The sequence below is a fragment of the Capricornis sumatraensis genome, chromosome 2 (genome assembly GCF_032405125.1).
Source record: "Capricornis sumatraensis isolate serow.1 chromosome 2, serow.2, whole genome shotgun sequence".
NCBI classification, from domain to species: Eukaryota; Metazoa; Chordata; class Mammalia; order Artiodactyla; family Bovidae; genus Capricornis; species Capricornis sumatraensis.
In genome coordinates this window covers 32,012,245-32,023,933 of record NC_091070.1, presented here as the reverse complement: position 1 = coordinate 32,023,933, position 11,689 = coordinate 32,012,245, and the positions used below count along the sequence as shown (strand labels likewise).

Below are 11,689 nucleotides of genomic sequence, written 5' to 3'. Positions count from 1 at the left end.
GTGCATACCCAGATAAATAACCATGCAAAGAGCATTTGGTAAGAATCAAATTCATGCAGTTGACTGGAATTCAGAGGAGAGAAGTGAACTGATCTTGGAGGGAAGAAGGTTGGCCTACACAGAGGGGAGAAAGGAAGAATTCTTAACAGGGGTAAGAAGCTTAAGAAAGGTCTAAGTCTTAAATAATGATAGAGAATGCATACAACATTGTGCCTGAACTTCAGCAAACTGCAACTGGCTGAATTCAATTTCTGAGGCTCTTGGATGTACTGCTTTTAAAACAGATATGGTACTTTTCCATGGACAAGCTGGCGAGAGGCATTTCCAGACCCCATCTCACTGAAATGCCCTGAGACCAGTGTCCCAAGCATAGATGACAATATTACAAATGCAACCGCAGGGGAAAAGTTTGTTAAGTCTTTCTGGAGGAAGAAAAGAAAGATACAACTTAACTCACATAACCTTTACTCTCTCTGTGCCTGCGCCATTGTAAACAGACCATATACATATGTTATATACTGTATATTATTATAATTCTTACAACAGGCACCTTGTTAGTAGTTCCATTTACGGAGGCACAGAGGTGAAGTCACTTGCCTGCGCAGCTAGTCTTGGCAGGAAAGGGGATTCAAATTCAGGCAATCCGGTTTCAGAGCTCCTGTGCTTGCAGACTAAATAACAACAATAAAAAACTCTTAACAAAAAAAACCAAAGCGCGCACGCGCACGCGCACCCCCTAAGCCCGGAGCTTGTAGAATTGATGCAACCGCTGGCTGTACAGCGACATCCTCCTGCCTAATTTTAAACGCCTTCCATGAAAAGATTAAAACAAACAGCAACAAAACCAAGAGTTCAACAGTTTTCGGACAACGCTGCACTGTGCCTTGTAGAGCTTGCCTTTACAACTTGGAGTCACAAAAGACAACTCCAAGAAAAAGTCTTTGAACACACTCGCAGTACCTTACTTGCTAAGGTGGAAGAAACCTAAACCAGCCTGAGTGGATGCGAACAGTGGACGTGTGGGGAAAGGGTTAACATAGTGGGCTGCAACTCTGTCGAGTTTCAGAAAGTTCTCTGCGGAGCCCGACTGCTGCGTCCCTTGGCGGACCCTGCCAGCGAAGCCGGCTGTAACAGGATGCTGGGGCTCGGGGTGCTCGCCCCTGGCTTTGTGCGATTGTAAAGAACCAATAAGAAGCGAGGCAAAGACTGGGTGCCGTAAACCCGAAAAGGGGGCGAGGAGGCCCGCGAGGAAGAGCGGGGGAGGAGAGAGGGAGGAGCGGGGAGGGCCAGGCGAGCAGGAGGCCGGCGCCGAGCGCGAGCGGCGCCCCTGACACTGGAGGGGGAAGCCGAGGGGGAGCGGGCCTCGCAGCCGAGGGGCCGGCGCGGGGAGGGGGTTCGCCTGGCCGCCGCGCGTGACGTAGCGCCGGGCAGGGCGTTATCAGCTGCGGGGCCGCGGCGAGGGACGCGCGGCGACAGCGGACGGCGCCGCCCGGGGCCCGGACGGCTGCAGCCCGGGGCCGCGCGCGGGTCCTGAGCGCTCCGGGTCCCCGCCCCCGCCGCCGCGCCCTGCCGCCGGGAGGCATGAGCCGGAGGCCGCAGCCCTAGCGCCCGCTCCTCCGCCCGGGCGGCCCGGCTGCGGGGACGGGTGCGAGCGGCCGGGTTGGGGGCCATGAAGCCGAGTCCGACCGGGACGGCTAAGGAGCAGGAGCCGCCGGCGCCGGCCCGGGGAGAGCAGCGCACGGCGGAGTCTGAGGGGCGCTGGCGGGAGAAGGGCGAGGCGGACACGGAGCGGCAGCGCACCCGCGAGCGGCAGGAGGCCACGCTGGCCGGGCTGGCGGAGCTGGAGTACCTGCGCCAGCGCCAGGAGCTGCTGGTCCGGGGCGCCCTGCGCGGCACGGGGGGCGCGGGGGCCGCTGCAGCCCGCGCCGGGGAGCTGCCGGGGGAGGCGGCGCAGCGCAACCGCCTGGAGGAGAAGTTCTTGGAGGAGAACATCTTGCTGCTGCGGAAGCAATTGGTAGGTCGTGCCCGGAGGTAGGGGCACGGTTGTCCCTGCAGACGGGCCGGGGGTCGGGCAGGTGGTCCGTGGTGGGTGCCTCTAGCTAGGAGCAACCCTCTGGCTTCCCGGGACCCCCGCCCGGCCCTTCCCTGATCTGGGTTCCTGCGGGTCCCCGGGGGCGCGTGGGTTGCCGACGCCCACGCGATCCCGGCGTGTGCCGGCTTTGTGTCAGGTGAGAGGCCGGAGACCCCGCGCGGACTGCCCGGGCGAGGGAGGCCTCTCTCTCTTCTAGCCCTGCCTTCGGGATTCTTGGAGTCTTGTGGTCGGAACCTCCAATCGCTCTAGTTAGACGAATGTCTGCCCTTTCCCCGAAGGTTTGCAAACCCTCCTTTAAAATAGCATTTCTTTGGAGGGCTTCTTGGCTTCAGGTCCTCCCGCCGAGAGGGGACAAAAGCCGAGGAGGGGACTTTTGGGGCGCGATTGACTGTCCAGTGCCTAATTTTACTATTACACGGAAGCGGCCGCGGGGAGCCCTGCCTGCCCCTCCCTGGGCTTCCCCCTCCAGCCTGCCAGCTTTTGCCTACTCTGCTGCTTAATTTCAGATAGAAGCCCTTTGTATAAGGCGGCTAAAACAGATGCACATGATGGAAATTTGGCTGGAGAAAGTGCCCCCTGCTCTCATACGTGCTGCTCGTTGTGACTTGAGGTGGAGGTGGGCGGAAGGGAAAACCTCCTCTCAGGGAGCATTTATCTTATTGGATTTGTGTCAGCATCTCAGACATTCTCTACCGTCTTCATTAACGGGGAAGAAAAAGAACTTTGACGCTTAATGTACTGATGAAACGCTTTGACCCAACCTCAGAGAAATGGCGGCAGCTTTGTTTCCATGACCTCAAAAATTTAGTTTTGAAAACAGAAAAAAAAAAAAAAATCCTTATCTGACCGTGTGATACTATCTGAAACTAGACACATACTAGATAACGTCTCTCCTGCTAACAGAGTGATGCCTTGTGGTTGTGAAGGGTTTTCTTGTATTATCTTTTTTTCAGATAATTTGTCTCTCTTTTTGAGCATCAAAGTGATTTTACTTGTTGGGTTCATTTTTTCCTGAAGAAACTCGTTCTAACAACAAGCATGTTACGTGTCCAAGCTTTTTAAGTTCAAGGACAGACAGGAGGAACAGATACTCGTATGCATCTGTCCTGTAAGGCTGTGTGGAAGTAGTGGTTTGTGCAATATCTCAGGTTTGGCGTTTTGCTGTGGTTTTTGGTAGCAGACTGATTTGAGTCAATTGTTGCTGGTTGTGCCTGGTCATTGACATTCTGTGCATTGTCTTATACAATAGCACCTTCTTGTCTTCATGAATCTCACAATTGTGAGTGGCACATTCCTGTTGTTCCCTGGAGAGGAGCAAGACAGCATGTCAGAATTCCCGTCCAGTCAGTGTTTGTGGTACTATTTTCATTTGTAGACTTGGCATTTGTGATTTGAACCAGATGCCTTTGAGTTTTCTTCTTTTTTTTTTTTTTCCTCCCCAGCAATAGGAAGCACTAGGTGGCGGTGTGACTTAGCACTACAGTCTGTCACCTTTGGAAACCCGAGTTGAGTTCAAATCTTGATGGACCTTCCCTTGAGGGTTTTGGATTCTGCCAGCTCACATTATACTTGGCACTGGCTATTAGTATTAGTTTCTCACTTTCAAAGGCCCTAAGACTGATTAAACCCCACAAAGTGACTAATAGAAATCAAAACTCTGCAGGACATTTGGCCAGAAAATCTCACCTAAGAAAGATTATAGTGTATTGTAGGAAATCTGTTACACTCTGACTTCAAATTAAAGAGTCTACTGTGAAGTACTGTTTTGTAATAAATTGGCTGTACACAGAGGTTTGTTTTTTTTAAATCTCAGTGGGTTTTTCATATCCCTACCTATAAAAAGTAAGTTTGTATATATATTAGCTGAAACAAAAAGCAAGTCTTGTTTTTATGAAGAAACTTTATATCACTGCAAAATGTGAGAAAGTGGAATTAAACAGGACATATTCTTGAAGTTTTTCTTTACTTCAGGTCATCCAGTAAAGTTTTGGTTTTGGAAAATTTAGGGAACTCTTTAGATGGTAATTTGAATACTTAGTGCCAACTTTTTTTTTTTTTTTCCTTTCTCTGTTTCTTCCTCATCAGAATTGTTTGAGGAGAAGAGACGCTGGTTTGTTGAACCAGTTGCAGGAACTTGACAAGCAGATAAGTGACTTGAGGCTGGATGTGGAAAAGACATCTGAAGAGCGCCTGGAGACAGACAGCCGCCCCAGCTCAGGTGAGTGTGGGGGCATGAGGAGAAATTCTGCTGCCATGAGTTCTATCTCAGCCACCTGTGCTTTGCATTCTCAGACCTGCAAAGGACAATGGAGTTTGTTTCCGGTTCAGAGAGTCTACAGCAAAACAAAACAAGAAAAGTCTGTTATTCAGTTGCATGACAGGGAAACAAAATCAGGCAATGCATTTATTGAAATATAGTTGATTTACAGCATTGTATTAATTTCTGCTGTACAATAAGTGATTCAGTTATTTGTATATATATTCTTATCTGTTATAGTTTATCACAGGATATAGTTTCCTGTACTGTACAGTAGGATCTTGTTGTTCATCCATTCTCTTTTTTTTAATTGATTTTTAATTGGGAGAAAATTGCCATCCATTTTCTATGTAATGATTTGTATTGGCCAATGCCAGACTCCCAATCTATCCCTGCCCACCATTCCCCAGCAAGCACAAGTCTGTTCTTTTATGTCTGTGAGTCTATTTCTGTTTCATAGATGAGTTCATCAGACAACAAAATTTTTAATAATGAGACTCATCTGACTGAAGTCCCCTGAGTTTAAAAATAAAAGCTTCTATGCAAATTTCTGGAAGCGTGATCCTCCTTTGAAACTTGAGAAAGTCAGAACAGGGCTAGAAAATTAGTCACACTTCAACTTCCTGAGACCACTTCAAAAGTTTTCTTTTTTCCTTTTAAACCATTTGGCTCCTTACATAGATTTGTTTTTCTCTTCAGGTTATTTTTTCTGAAATGTTTGTGAAAAAGTTGACACTCTGACAGATCTGAAGTCTCTTTCCTTGCCCATCTTTAAAGGTGGGGCCAAGGAGGAAGGTCAGTTTGAGAGTGAGAGTACTCTCAACTTTGAAACGTACTTGTTGTTATGGGCTCTTTGCTTTTTTCTGAGGATTGCTGGAAATGAAACCCTAAAGTCAAGACACTGTATCTCATGAACCAAAATTGCTATTCCTCCCTCCATATTCTCTCTTTTCTCTTTTTTGTACATGATTACTCCTTGTCCTTTTAAGCACAAATGTGTGTTTTTGCTTGACATGATCTTAATCTTAAATGATGTTTTGATTTGTAGGGTTTTATGAACTGAGTGATGGGGCTTCAGGATCCCTGTCCAATTCCTCAAATTCGGTCTTCAGTGAGTGTTTATCCAGTTGTCATTCCAGCACCTGCTTCTGCAGCCCCTTGGAGGCAACCTTGACTATCTCAGATGGTTGCCCCAAATCTGCAGGTAAGACTTTTTAGAACTGACATTTAAAAAATTGATTTTCAATTGGAGGATAATTGCTTTACAGCATTGTCTTGGCTTCTGTCATACAACAGTTTCAATCCTGCATAAACATACATATGTCCCCTCTCTCTTGAACCTGCTCCCACTGCACACCACCCTAAGCTGCCACAGAGCACTGCATTGAGCTCCCTGTGTTATATAGAAATTTCCCGTTAGCTATCTGTTTTACATATGGTAATATATATGTTTCAATGCTACTCTCTCAATTGGTTCCACCCTTTCCTTCCCACTGTATCCAAAGTCTGTTCTCTATATCTGCTTCTCTATTCCTGTCCTGCAAGTAGGTTCATTGGTACCATTTTTCTAGATTCCATATATATGCATTAGTATATGATATTTGTTTTTCTCTTTCTGACTTACTTTACTATATAACAGGCTCTAGGTTCATCTCGGAGAAGGCAATGGCACCCTACTCCAGTACTCTTGCCTGGAAAATCCCATGGATGGAGGAGGCTGGTGGGTTGCAGTCCATGGGGTCACTAAGAGTTCGACACGACTGAGCGAGTTCACTTTCACTTTTCACTTTCATGCATTGGAGAAGGAAATGGCAACCCACTCCAGTGTTCTTGCCTGGAGAATCCCAGGGACGGTGGAGCCTGGTGGGCTGCCGTCTGTGGGGTCACACAGAGTTGGACATGACTGAAGTGACTTAGCAGCAGCAGGTTCATCTACCTTCCTAGAACTGACTCAAATGAGTTCCTTTTTATGGCTGAGTAATTTTCCATTGTGTATAAGTACCACAACTTCTTCATCTACAGAACTGATAGACATTTTTAATTGGAAGGGGTCGAAGGTCCTTAAAAGTTGTCTGGCTTCAGCCCCTTCTGCTGATAAAAAACAAAGGCAGAGAACTTCATCTGCTTTTTGCCTTTAGTGCCATAGCTGCATCTAGATCAAGATCACCACTATTCCCAGTCCTTGTTGGGTGTTACCTGGCTTTATATCCTGATGGTAGCAAGGTAGTTTATCTTTAGAAATCCTGTCCCAGTATTATAGATCTTGAGCTCTATTTCTGAATCTTTGCTGTTAACTTGTTTGCGTTTTCAAGATTACTTTAGATCTACTTTCTTCTTCATCATTTAAAGTTAAGGCTTCCCTGGTAACTCAGTCGGTGAAGAATCCTCCTGCAGTGCAGGAGACCGCCTGCAATGCAGGAGACCCAGGTTTGATTCCTGGGTCAGGAAGATCCCCTGGAGAAGGATATGGCAGCCCACTCCAGTATTCTTGCCTGGGAGATCCCATGGACAGAGAAGCCTGGCAGGCTACAGTCCATGGGGTCATAGGAGTCGGACATGACTAGTGGTTAGTGACTAAACCACCACCACCAAAGCTTACATCAAGTTAAACATATCTGTCAGCCTGCTTAAGAGCTGCTTGTCTCTTCTGGTGGCAGTAGCCCCTCCGTGTTCTCCAGAATGCCTTGCATGACGGCAGCTCAGCTCTGTTCTCCAGAATGCCTTGCATGACGGCAGCTCAGCTTTCTCTTCTTTTAGCAGGTGGATGGGGTTAGATCCCCTTGACCATTTCCCCCATTTGGGGCTATTATTGCAGTGATGTCTAGAGAGAATCATGCCATTGTTGGTTCTGGAAGAGTTTCTCCATTTCCACTATGTGTCTCACACACTGCTGTATGCTCTGCATACATTTCTCTGCTTTGAATCCTCCACACAGTTCTGCAAGGTGAAAGTGTTGTCAGAAACTTATGTATCAGATAATGGAGGTCTGGTGAGGTTAAGTTTGGTAAGTTGCTTAAGACTATATATAGTGAGTAAGTGGCAGAGGCAGGGTTCAAGCTTAGGACTAACTGCCAGATCCTTGTTTTTCCACCACACTAAGGGAATTCAGAAAGTGTTGTGTTCACCCTTCTCATCAGACAGGAGGAATTTGGTTTCACATGCCTTTTGTCAGAGGCTCCTGGTTTGCTGAATGGCAGAGTTGTTGCTGAAATTTGGGACATCTTCCTTAGTTCTGATTTAGTGTGATTCTTCAGAAGAGCAGAGAAGATACAGAGATTAGAGGAGGCGATAGGTTCTGGCACAAGTCAGTATACCCTTGGTTTTATGTATTGTCCACTTAGGTATAGGCTGAATTGCTGAGGTCTAAGCAGTGCAAACATAACACCAAACAACTGAGGCTGCTAATCAGCTGGTGTCTCTGTAGTGTGCGTTGTTAGCAGCAATCATTTGGGGAAGTGCAGATCTGTGTTATTTAGAGTGTCTGGGTCTCAAGTTCATTGGTAATTGCTGCCTTTCATTCTGCAGATTTGGTTTCAGAGGGAAATTTTATAAACCCATTAAAGGTCTAGGTTTGGTATAGGTTTTCCTTAAGGACAGACTCCTCTATCCCAAATGTCACATCTTCTCATAATTGAGACAGTTGGGTTGGTCTTTGGGGGCTGGGATGTCTGTCTTGTTCCTTAACTCTAGAAAAGAGGGAATAGGGATGAGAGGTGTCATGTAGGTAAATGTGGCTTTCAGTGAGATAAGGATAGGCCTTGGGGTAGTGAGGAAGAATGAGCACAGATATTAGCTAGAGAGATTTCCCCTTCTTACAACAAACTGTTTATTGGGAGTGGAAGTGAATTGGGGACATGACACATTTATTTTATAATAAAATTTTGTTTACAAATGAGTATCATTTCTGGGTCTAGACTGACCCTGCCACCGAGACTGCTGATAATCATTGAAATTCACAGGGCTTTCCTTTAAACAATTAACATAGAATTTAGCACATAGTAGGTTTTCAGTATATGAGTGAATAAATATAATGGAAAGCAAATTAAATAGGGACAAAAACTTTGATCTTCTGTAACTAAAATTCACTCAGAGGATTTGATATTTATAATATATACCAGGATAAGAGATCAGAATAATCTAATTAAGCAAGGAAGCTTGATTTCATTGTATTTTGGCATCTATGTTTTTGAGATGTGGAAATTTTATTCATTAGTACTACTCCTCAATCTTTTAAAGCCTCATCAAAAATTCCTTCATAAAATATTGTGCTTTATTTTTTAGTATCACTATTAAAAACATAAGGTGATTATTATTTAAATTTAATCTTGATTGAAATTAGATTAGTTTCCCTCACCTTGTAATTGACAGTTATATTCAAACACATGTCATTAAGAACTAGGTCTAAAAAAATATTCAAAATGAGGAGAAAGCCCATGAAAGTATAGTTTATCTCAAGTACTTAAAGGGAAACCAGGAATAGAACACAGAAGGGAAAGTGGCCCAGAGAAAGAATGGCTCAAAAAAGGTTTATTTTTCCAGTTATAAAGGCAGTACATATGTGAAAGTGAAGTTGCTCAGTCATGTCTGACTCCTTGTGACCCCATGGACTGTAGCCTACCAGGCTCCTCAGACCATGGAATTTTCCAGGCAAGAGTACTGGAGTGGGTTGCCATTTCCTTCTCCAGCATACTTTTATTGAAAAGTTAGAAAAAGAAGAAAGTACCATTACTTTTCCCACCACTTTGAGATGCTACTATTAGCATCTTTGCATGCTTCATTTCAGACTTTTTTCTTTGACTATATCCAGTCTTAGTAAAATTATAAAATTATGATTTTCACTCCACTTTAAACTGTCTCCCATATATTATTCAGTAGTTTGAAAGCATTTTTAATGCCTGAATATTTTTCATTCAGAGTTATATCTTGTTAAAAATTCCTTTGTTGATTGTTTTTTTCCTCATCTAGTAGTACGAACTGTATGTGAAATAGTAGAGTAGCTTGTCTTGTATTTGTTGATTCTTTGTTATTCTCTCACTACCCCTGAATTTGTCTTCATAGAAACTGGCCTGATCAAGCTGGTGCTGACCAGTTCATTTCTTCAGAGTGTACCTTTAAATGTTTTTCAGATCTCATAGGATAGCTAGAATATAAAGAAGGCCATTGTGAAGACCAGGCCTCAAGGGCAGTTGACTGTTCCCTCTCCACACCACAATCTAATTTCCTTGCTGTCATTGCAGATGTGAATCCCAAGTACCAGTGCGATCTGGTGTCTAAAAATGGGAATGATGTGTATCGCTACCCGAGTCCACTTCATGCCGTGGCTGTGCAGAGCCCAATGTTCCTCCTTTGCCTGACTGGCAACCCCCTGAGGGAAGAGGAGCGGCTTGGTAACCATGCCAACGACGTTTGTGCGGGATCTGAGCTGGACACCATCAAGACAGACACTAACTTACCATCTCCAAGCAGTTTGTGGTCTGCTCCCCATCCTTCATCCAGCAAGAAGATGGATGGTTACATTCTGAGCCTAGTCCAGAAAAAAACCCACCCAGTAAGGACCAACAAACCGAGGACCAGTGTGAACGCTGACCCCACGAAGGGGCTTCTGAGGAATGGGAGCGTTTGTGTCAGAGTGACTGGGGGTGTCTCACAGGGCAACAGTGGGAACCTTAAGAATTCGAAACAGGTGCCTTTGCCCTCCGGAGGCATCCCTTCTTTGGACAATGGGGCCTTCTCCCCACCAAAACAGTGGTCAAAAGAATCAAAGCCAGAACCTCTGGAAAGCAAGAGGTTGCCCGCGCCTGAAGGCTGTTCTCCAGGCACTGCTACCGAACTTCAAGGTAAGCATCTGCCCAAAACCGCCAAGCCTGCCTCCCAGGAACATGCGAGGTGTCCCCCCGCTGGGACAGGGGAGTCCTCTAAGGAAAGCGGGCAGATCCCAGCTGCCTCTCCGAAAGAGAGCCCTGGGAGGGTCCTCGCACCGCTGCAAGAGAACAAAGTGGTCCAGCCACTGAAAAAGGTGCCACAGAAAAACAGCCCGCAGGCAGGCACTCTGGCGCCCCCTCCCGCCGCTTCAGCCCTGCTGCCCCCCACTTTCCCGGCGGAAGAGCGGCCGGCCCTGGATTTCAGAAGCGAGGGCTCCTCTTCTCAGAGCCTGGAGGAAGGGCCCCTGGGGAAGGCGCCGGCCGTCCTGGCGCCGCCTCCGGGGGTCAGACCGCCCCGGGGTGCGCGCCCCGCAGCCGCCCCGAGGGGCTCCGCTGTGAAGCACCGGGCGCCGGCTGTCCACGGGCCGGAAAGTGCTCTGCCCGCCGTGAGGGAGAAGGCCCGGGCGGCCAGCAAGAAGTGTCGGTTCCCCGACGACACGGATACAAATAAGAAACTGCGGCGGGCCCCGGCCAAGGCGCGGCGGGGCGGGGGCGGCCAGCCGGACGCGGGGCTCCCCAGCCGGCCGCTGGGGGCGGGCCACCGCGCAGGGAGCCGGGCGCACGGCCACGGCCACGGCCGGGAGGCGGTGGTGGCCAAGCCCAAGCACAAGCGCACCGACTCGCGGCGGTGGAGGTCGGCCGCCGAGGTGTCGTACGAGGAGGCGCTGCGGCGCGCGCGGCGGGGCCGGCGGGAGCCCGCGGGGCTGTTCGCGGCCGGGCCTTACGCCAGCCCCTACGCGTACGCGGCCAGCGACTCCGAGTACTCGGCCGAGTGCGAGTCCCTGTTCCACTCCACCGTGCTGGACACCAGCGAGGACGAGCGCAGCAACTACACCACCAACTGCTTCGGCGACAGTGAGTCCAGCGTGAGCGAGGGCGACTTCGTGGGCGACAGCACGAGCACCAGCGACTCGGAGGAGAGCGGGGGCTTGATTTGGTCCCAGTTCGTGCAGACGCTCCCCCTGCAGCCGGTCCCGGCCCCCGGCCTTCGCCACAACCCCACCAAAACCTTCGTCAAGATTAAGGCCTCACACAACCTCAAGAAGAAGATCCTCCGCTTTCGGTCGGGCTCTTTGAAACTGATGACGACCGTCTGAGGCACATCCTCCGTGTAGAGAGTGGGACTTTCTAGCTCCCCACCAGTCGGTGGTGTCTTCCTTTTTCGTGTGTAATAATTTCCCGGAGTGCTTTCCTTTGGTTAAGAGAAAACCGAGGTGAATTTTTGTCTCCTCTTCGTCATGTATGGACACTAGTGCCTTTAATGGAAGGTAAAGAATGTTTTTTTTGCTGGTTAGAAGTGAATATTGAGTTTCTAATGGTGGTGACAGTGAGTGAATTTTGTGGTATCAGATGATTTTTCTTTGAAAAGGTCTGAGCATCTGTGAAGGCACAGGTTTTGATGTTCAGGTGTTAAGTGGA

At 48.0% G+C, this 11,689-nt stretch overlaps 1 protein-coding gene across 1 annotated transcript; it reads left to right on the top strand.

Annotated features, from left to right (window-relative positions):
* Positions 1-1,669: 1,669 nt before the first annotated feature.
* Positions 1,670-11,367, top strand: DACT1 (dishevelled binding antagonist of beta catenin 1). Its single transcript, XM_068966689.1, has 4 exons — positions 1,670-2,014; positions 4,178-4,310; positions 5,398-5,553; positions 9,587-11,367. Exons 1-4 carry the CDS (start codon positions 1,670-1,672, stop codon positions 11,365-11,367), a joined length of 2,415 nt encoding a protein of 804 aa, XP_068822790.1.
* The last annotated feature ends 322 nt before the right edge of the window (positions 11,368-11,689 follow it).

What these genes read in the sequence shown, in the direction of transcription:
- DACT1 (XM_068966689.1), top strand. Translation starts at nt 1,670, where the DNA reads ATGAAGCCGAGTCCGACCGGGACGGCTAAGGAGCAGGAGCCGCCGGCG. An exon ending in TGCTGCTGCGGAAGCAATTG is followed by an intron (nt 2,015 to 4,177) that starts GTAGGTCGTGCC and finishes CTTCCTCATCAG; the next exon opens with AATTGTTTGAGGAGAAGAGA. An exon ending in TGGTTGCCCCAAATCTGCAG is followed by an intron (nt 5,554 to 9,586) that starts GTAAGACTTTTT and finishes CTGTCATTGCAG; the next exon opens with ATGTGAATCCCAAGTACCAG.